General features: G+C 40.0%; 1 protein-coding gene across 2 annotated transcripts in view; it reads left to right on the top strand.

Moving 5' to 3' along the window:
- Positions 1–2,721: 2,721 nt before the first annotated feature.
- The window catches only part of LOC101348832 (olfactory receptor 6S1-like), a 49,942-nt gene continuing 44,050 nt past the window's right edge, over positions 2,722–8,613 (top strand). The window contains exons 1-3 of one of the 2 annotated variants that reach the window (XM_023725352.1): positions 2,722–2,938; positions 3,401–4,232; positions 5,173–5,265. In XM_023725352.1, coding sequence (XP_023581120.1) covers positions 3,403–4,232; positions 5,173–5,265 — 923 coding nt within the window. In that variant the 5' untranslated portion in view covers positions 2,722–2,938; positions 3,401–3,402. Of the gene's footprint in view, positions 2,939–3,400; positions 4,233–5,172; positions 5,266–8,613 lie in introns of those variants that run through there. The other variant, XM_023725354.1, reaches the window with a different exon arrangement.

Genomic DNA, 8,613 nt, shown 5'->3' with positions numbered 1-8,613 from the left:
GAAAATACACATAGCCAAAGATACGCCATTTCAAAAATTTTTTTTACATACACATTTAAGTGACGTTGACTACGCTCTTCTAATTGTGCTGTTATTCTCACTTAAGATGAAGGCTTAAGTTTTTAATATAAATATTTTTAGACATTGTCTTTCTCCCTAAATCATGAGTTATGTGTTGGCATATTAGGTCTTGTTCTTTTCTCTCACTCCCATTCCTGGAGTGAAAAATTGCTAAGTAAGCACTTTCTTCTAACAATTGATGACATGAGAAGAGAAAAATCAGCCTTCTGGGCTAGGCAAGTCATATACTTGGAACCCTCCAACTTTTACCCTTCTTCTTCTTGCTACTTTTAAGCCAAAGTCCTTTACTCCTCATCCATATAGAATGCAAATCCTTTAGTATATATTTCTACACTAACTGATTCTAGATAGTCTGTATGAGTCCTATGCTCAGGTATTTATGTGACATTGAGAGTCTTCTGAGGGATAGCACATCGTCCTTATAATCTACTCTGTTAATGCCAAGTCATTGCTATACAAGTGGACACTACAAAGGTGAAGGAAGTCTCTCTCAGAGTCTGAATTATAGAAAAGGAATGTATAAATACCAATGTTATGTGAATCTATGGAGAAATAAAGTAAATATTTAAATGGCTACTTTGGGTACAGCAAAAATATCCATTTGAATAATCTAAATAGTTGACTAATCTATATAGGTCCATAAAATAAGGCTGCAAATGAGGAGTGTTTGGGTATTTAGGACTATGTAGTATGCAGTGATTTAGTGAAAGAATAGTTGCAACTATCCATCCTGGAAAAAGTCAGATATTTCAGATGAAGTAGGATATAGGTTCAAGGTGGTTAAGATTGAATTAAAGTAATTATCCAAACACTCAAGTTTTATTTGTTTGTTTGTTTTACTCAAAGAGACTCTTTGAATCCTGAGGGTATGTTAGCACTTACAGAACCAATACTTCCTTTCCTTTTGCTCAAAAATCTCCAACTCCCACAGTAAGCTTTTCTAGTTTGCAGAAGATTCAGTGATTGCCTTCCATTCAATATGATTTATTTGCTAATCTTTAATGAAGCATCCTTATCTGAATTTGTCCCCATCTCTTATTCTGAAAAATAAAAGTACATTTGGATCTATGAATGATTACAATGCTTACATCAAATAGATAAATATTTTTATTCTATAATTTACCTGGACTCCATATCCATTTAAGTGCATGCCCACAGTGCTCAGCTGAGGTCAGAGCCCAAATAATAATTTCAGGATTTTGATGAAGATATTAAAGATACAGACAGAAATGAAAGTCATCCTGAAAAAGTGTATGTGCATCATAGGGATACCCTGGGTAGAAGAAATGGTGGTGATGGTATAAGTAATGATAGTGGAAGCTTAGAACAATGTACTACATGTAATAGGAGCCTGGGTGGCACAAGTGGTTTGATATCAGCTGCTAACCTAAGGGTTGGTGATTAGAACCCACCCACTGAATCCATGGAAGAAGAAAAAAAAATTCCATTACCATCAAGTTGATTCCAACTTATAGCAACCCCACAGAACGCTATAGGACAGAGTAGAACTGCCCCATAGGGTTTCCAAGGAGCAGCTGGTGGATTTGAACTGCCGACCTTTTGTTTAGCAGCTAAGCTCTTAACCACTATGCCACCAGGGCTCCATGGAAGAAAAACTTATTCAATAAACAGTGATTGAATCAATGGATAAATGATCATGGACGTGGTGAAAGTAGAGGTGGTGGTGGCAGTAATGGTGATGGAGATGCTTAGCACAGACATAAGTGTTGGTAGTGCTGTATTCATTGTGCTCATACAGTGGTGAGGTTAGCAGTGATCAGAGTGAGAAGCTGAATGAGAAATCTCCTTGCAAGGAGAATTTTTAAGATGAGACTCACTGCTGGGGTGCTGAAGGTGTTATTCTCCATTAATGCACGAGGGCATGTAAGATGGATCTTCTCTCACCATGGAAAACTATGTGGGACTTGCAAAAGCTCTATTGATCCAAAGGGAGAAACATCTCTAGGATTGGCTTCCAGAGCCCAACAATGAGGGTTGTAGAGCTGAGAAAAGGCATTTGAGAAATAGTGATGATCTGCTTCACTTGCCAGTGCTTAACTTTGTGCCCCAGAGGACCCCCTATTGAGACCTAGTTACACCAGGCAGCCCCAAGGAATAGACAGTACGGAGGCCTGGAAGGCTAGCATTTCCAGGAGTATGAAATATAAGTCGGGTAGTGTCTTGGTGGTAGAAAGAACTCCGAGCAGAAAGCTGCAAGTCTTAATATCATCAAAACAGTCAGGTAATAGGCAGGGATGGTGAAGCAGAAATGAGAGTAGTTGAAGAAGAGAGCTAGAAGAGGGCTTTGATCCTTTCCTGTGTGAGGCCTATTAGAATGTGGGAGAAAAACTCTTGGGACACTGGTGTTGAGCACCCACCCCCACTCCTACCCGACAAATATTTTTTGGTGACTTTCGAGTACCATAGACTACTAGGACTTTAAAGGGCATAAAACATCTACTTAAATCTCTTCTTTTAGAAAAGAGGGATTTAAAGTAAAGAGAGGAGAAATGGCCCAGCCCAATGTCCATTGAGAGTTAGTGACACAGCAAGTTTATCAAGCCAGTTCCTAAAAAGGATGATCCTTCTCTTATACTACAGGGCTTCTAGACCAACACCATGGGGGCCTGACCTTATCAATTTTCCCCTCCGGGAATTCCTGGTGCATGTCTCCTTTGAGAACCTTTCCTTAAGATTCCCACTGTTTACTCACTAATTCCTCTTCTGGCTCTGCGGTTCTGAGCATTGAGGGGGTAAACAGAGGAGCCACATTTTTTCTTTTCCCCTCTCTTCCTCTTTTAGACCTTCCTGAGAACACCCGTGAACTCCAAAGAAGGCCCCTGAAAGAGCCTCAGGGGTAAATTCTTAGAAAATATGTTTCTTTTCTCCACAGCTCAGTACAGCTGATTGTTGGATACAGAGTGGATGTTTTAAATAATCGTGGGACATTTTATTAGGGGCTGTAGAAGAGATGAGTTTGGGAATTTTTCTCTCTCTCTTGTTTCCTGGTGGAGTATGTAGGAGAAAATACCAGGGCCTGTAACTCTGTTGCCACTTCTGTACAATAACAAAAGTGCTGGCTTGCAAATCAGGGAACCTGGAGTCCACTCCAATTTTCTCAGCAACAGATTGTGATATAGAGCAAATGACTTCTCCCTTCTGGTTTTCAGTTCCTTTTTTACAAAGTGAGGGGAGTTGATTTGATAATGTGTAAGATCCTTTCAAGCTTGTGTGTTCTATGCCTTTTCTTTTGGGAAATTTCTCAAGTGAAAAAGAAGCCTGAAGTAGTTAATCTTCTGTCTTCACCTCTTGTTCCTAGGAATGATCGATCATGCCAACCACACTTGGACCCAAAATTTCATTCTTGCTGGTTTCACTACTACTGGGACTCTGCGATCTCTTGCCTTCTTGGGGACTCTGTGCATCTATCTCCTCACCCTAACAGGGAACCGGTTTATTATCGTCCTGGTTCAAGCTGATTCTGGACTGTCCACACCCATGTACTTCTTCATCAGCGTCCTCTCCTTCTTGGAATTCTGGTACGTCAGCACCATGGTGTCCACACTGCTGCATACCTTGCTCCATGGGCATTCACCCATCTCATCTACTTTGTGTTTCATCCAGTTTTATGTCTTCCACTCATTGGGCATGACTGAGTGCTACCTGTTGACTGTCATGGCGCTGGACCGCTACCTTGATATCTGTCACCCACTCCACTACCATACCCTCATGAGCAGACAGGTACAGTTATGGCTAGCAGGGGCCACTCTGGCGGCTGGCTTCTCAGCAGCTCTTGTTCCTGCCAGTCTCACAGCTACTCTTCCCTTCTGCTTGAAGGAAGTGGCTCATTACTTTTGTGACCTGGCACTGTTAATGCAATTGGCATGTGTGGACATAGGCTGGCATTCTTGGGTCCACATTGTGGTGATTGGACTGATCAATGCGTGCAACATTGTACTCATTTTGGGACTCTATGGGGGCATCCTGAGAGCTGTGTTGAAGCTGCCCTCAGCTACCAGTCGTGCCAAGGCCTTCTCCACCTGCTCCTCTCATATGACTGTAGTGACCCTTTTCTTTGGCTCTGCCTTCATTGTCTATGTGGGGCCACCTGGGATTCGGGCTAAGGGCATGGACAAATTTATTGCCTTGGTGTATGCTCTTTTTACCCCCTTCCTCAACCCTATGATTTATAACCTTTGTAACAAGGGAGTGAAAGAGGCTTTGAGGAGAGTCACTCAGAGGATTAGAGCCGTGTTAAAGGGACCCTGAGGATCTGTAGGGTCAGAGACTATCTACTTAAGAATTTAAAAAATCAATTCATTAGTCAATGAACTAATCAAATACAACAGAATGTTAATTAAGTAGTTTCTCGAATGTACTGCAAATGTCAAATAAAATGATCAGAGCCTTGGATTTGGACAAAGTAGGCAATGCACAGGGAGGAGAAATACTGTCTCTGAACCCATGCCTGTCTAAATGGCAGAAAGGCCATATAAATGAAAAAAATAACAAAACAAAAAAATAAGAGTGTGAGTAAAAATTTTTAGATAGACTTAGAACTTAAAGAAAGATAGAACTATATTGAAAGATTTGGAAAGAATAGAAGTGGCTGTGGGAGCTGTGGTCAAGATAGAATAACTATAGAAAGATTGAGAAGAAAGTAATAAATGAGGTTGGCAAAAAAGAAAAAAGAAAAGACTTGCTTGAGTAAATGTTCATACGTGAATTGGTGATCAGTTGGAAGAGGACTCGTAAGAGTGGAGTTGAGTATTCTTGGGTGATCCTGCAATACAAGGATGTTTAAAGTGGGAGCTGAGAATTTATTTTCTAATAGGAAAGAGCAAGAGATTGGTGATGAGGGTGCTGAGTGTGCTGATGGTCTAAGTGAGTTATAGAAATATATCCTGACATTTGAATTTGAAATATAAGTTACCCAACCAGGAAGCACTATTTATGGAATACTTAGAGTGCAAAACTAGTTCTAGGAACCAAGAGGAGATGTAAAAAGTAGGAATCATTTCTGTTCTCAAAGAGATTACAGTTTCATTTTGAGGAATAATCTCTCTCTCTCTCTCTCTCTCACACACACAGACATACACTCATACACATCTACAGCGATGTGAGGTCATGGCAAGAGGTGAAGGGACTGCATGGCTTGGCAAGGAGAAAATGGGAAAAACAAATGTAAGTCTCACAGAAGTTTATTCTGACATTTTCCCCAAGCCTCAGACTTTGGAATCCTAATAACCTAGGTACCCAGTTTCTTCTTCTCTGCAGCGTCTCTTCAAACCAGTCACGGAACCATAGCATCTAATCAAGGACAATCCTTGTCTCAGGCTAACATGGCCACAAGTCTACTGAAAATACAAAAAGAAAACTCATTTGAAAAATATCTCTTCTGGATAGCGTTTTGTTGTTTGTTGTTATAGTAAGGTTTGGGGCTTCCTGTTTTTGAATAATAATGTTCAAAGACTTTATTTCTAAGCAAAAATGGCTTAGTATTCATTTTAAGTTATTTTATTGGGAGGGAAATGTGTGTGGGGTGAAACAGAGTAGCACTGACTTCCTTCCCAACTTAGTCATCCTGACTAGGATCACAGAATGTTCTGAAATCCCCAATGGTTTGTCCATTTTGAGGTTTTCCCATGACAACGTAGCTGCAGTTACATTTTCCCTGATAATTTAGACCAGATCTGGACTACATTGTCTGTTCTGACATTTGATGCGTCCTAAATAAAGGCAAACACATTTTAATATTACTAAACCGGGAAGATTGTCTTGTGGGGAGAAAAAACAACATTATCAGAAACCCAACCTTTGATTCTTTCCCTTCCCAAGTCAAAAGTGATTTTTCTTTTGTGGTGAGAAATGGCTAAGGCGATGGGAAATAATGGTAAGACAATTAGACTAGGTTCAAGTCTCAGGTTAAGTCAACACATAATTTTTGAAGACTTTCTTTGAGTAAACACCATTTGCAACTAAGGTTACACGACAAGTTAGAAGCAGGCAGGGAATGTAATAGCACCATGGTTTTCTAACTCCTAAACTGAATCCTTTCCACTATACCATTTGACTTTAAGCTCCATTGTTTTCCTGAAGCAAAAAGCCTGTGGCATTTTTTTTTTTTTTGGCAAGAGCACCAACCTGCAGAAGTGGGTGAAAATTTGCATTCAATGAGTCATAGACTTTCTCTGTTGACCTATATTTCCCATAAGGTAACTCACATACCTGTAGAGAACATCGCCTGCCACAGGGTTTTACAAGGCTGCTCTGGTCAACTTTCCTGCTCTAGGCCTCCTGCCATCTTGCAGCTGCCTTCGCTCTCTACTTTCATTTCCAGAAGTAGGACCAGGCTCCATACCTCACAAAACCATTCCATGATCCATTGCATAAACATACTACTTTACAGTTGAATATTTTATGTCCATGTCATGGACTGAATTATGTTCCCCCCAAAATGTGTGTATCAATTTGGCTGGGCCATGATTCCCAGTACTGTGTGGTTGTCCTCCATTCTGTGATTGTAATTTTATGTTAAAGAGGCTTAGGGTGGGATTGTAACACCCTTACTAAGGTCACATCCCTGATCCAATGTAAAGGGAGTTTCCCTGGTGTGCAGTCTGCATCACCTTTTGTCTTACAAGAGATAAAAGGAAAGGGAAGCAAGCAGAGGTGGGGACCTCATACCACCAGAAAGCAATGCTGGGAGTAGAGCATGTCCTTTGGATCTGGGGTTCCTGTGCAGAGGAGCTCCTAGTCCAGGGGAAGATTGACAAGAAGGACTTTCCTCCAGAGCTGACAGAGAGAGAAGACTTCCCCTGGAGCTGAAGCCCTGAATTTGGACTTTTAGCCTACTAGACTGTGTGAAAACAAATTTCTCTTTGTTAAAGCCATCCACTTGTGGTATTTCTGTTATACCAGCACTAGATGACTAAGACAGTCCAATTTCTCATTAAATCTCCGACGGTTGAGAAATGGGCAAATGTCTTCCCAAAATCAGCTAGTAAGTAAAAAGACTGAACTCAGTCCAAATTTTTTTAACTTATTGGGCAAGAGAGAAGAAGGATAACATTTTGAGAACAAAAGATGATTTGATCCTGCTGGCTGAGTCTTCATCCTCACTACCATTCCTGTCAATTACAGATTTTTCACAGTTTATGTGAAATCCAGGAAGCAGGCTACATAATGACCATATAACCTTTCATTTAAATTACCTTTCTCCTGAATGACCTTTCACTTAAATGTGGGCTAGAAAGAGAAAATCCTTTTAAACATGATTTATATGAGCCAAGATTTGTTTATATGAATCTGCAAAGTCATTTTTGGGAAAGTATGTTGTCTTCCACAATCATAAAGTTGCAAAAATCATGCCAATATTTTGAGGATAATTTCTTCAGTTCTTTGACTCAGTTAGTGAACAAGGCTTTTTGAGATTTCCCCAAATACGGGGTCATGGATTACTTGTGGAATTAAAAAAAAAGAAAACCTGTTGCTGTCAAGTAGATTCTGACCATAGTGACCCGATAGGACAGAGAAGAACTGTCCCATAGGGTTTCCAAGGAGCAACTGGTGGATTTCAAAGACTTGAATGGCTGATCTTTTGGTTAGCAGCCAAGCTCTTAACCGCTGGGTCACCAGAGATCCTGTGGAATAAATAAGTCTTACAAAATCACTTGGAATTGCCTCAGGGAAATCTTACTTATAAAGTTTTGTTTTGTTTTGTTTTTAATGAGAATGCATATCCCAGACCTACTATATTAGAAACGTTGAGGGTTGGACCTAGCCATCTGTGTTTTAACAAGCCCTCAAGATAATTCAGAAGCAAACAAAAGTTTGAAAACCTCTGATCTAATCTGATTGGTGAGTTTGGAAGGAGGAAGTAGGCATGAATAACCTAGCCTCTTCTGCTACTCTTAGCCATTCTGCTGAGTCTGTGTGTTCTGCTCTGCTCTCCGCTTTGTGGTGGATGGGACTTGCCCCAGTGAGGAAGTCTGTGGCTTTCAGTGCTGCTTGGTAAAACTCTCCCCTGAGTCATTAATATATCAGGCAGATAAACCACAAGTAAGGGCAAAAAAATTTGAAGAAAATAATTAACAACATCTACCTACTGAAAGTATAGAGAATATAGATTGGCTTCAAGCACATGTAGAATTAAACAAATGCTAGGCCGTAAAACAAGCCTCAAAATAGTTAAGAGAATTAATATGTAGACCACAGTTTCTAATCATGATTTAATCAAACTAGACATAAATAGCTATAGGATAAGTTTAAAACGTCCATTAAGGACCAAAAAAACAAAAAACAGTTGCTGTTGAGTTTTTTCTACTCATGGCAACCCGATGTGTTACAGAAGAGCTGTGCTCCATAGGGTTTTCTTAACTGTAATCTTTTTTTTTTTTTTTTATTGTACTTCAGGTGAAGGCTTACAGAACAAATAGTTTCTCATGAATCAGTAGTACACTTATTGTTTTATGACATTGGTTAACAACCCCACAACATGTCAACCCTCTCCCTTCTCAACCTTTTTTTTTT

This window comes from Trichechus manatus, unplaced genomic scaffold (genome assembly GCF_000243295.1).
Source record: "Trichechus manatus latirostris isolate Lorelei unplaced genomic scaffold, TriManLat1.0 scaffold00300, whole genome shotgun sequence".
In the NCBI taxonomy this organism is placed as follows: domain Eukaryota; kingdom Metazoa; phylum Chordata; class Mammalia; order Sirenia; family Trichechidae; genus Trichechus; species Trichechus manatus.
This window is presented reverse-complemented; position numbering and strand designations above follow the sequence as displayed.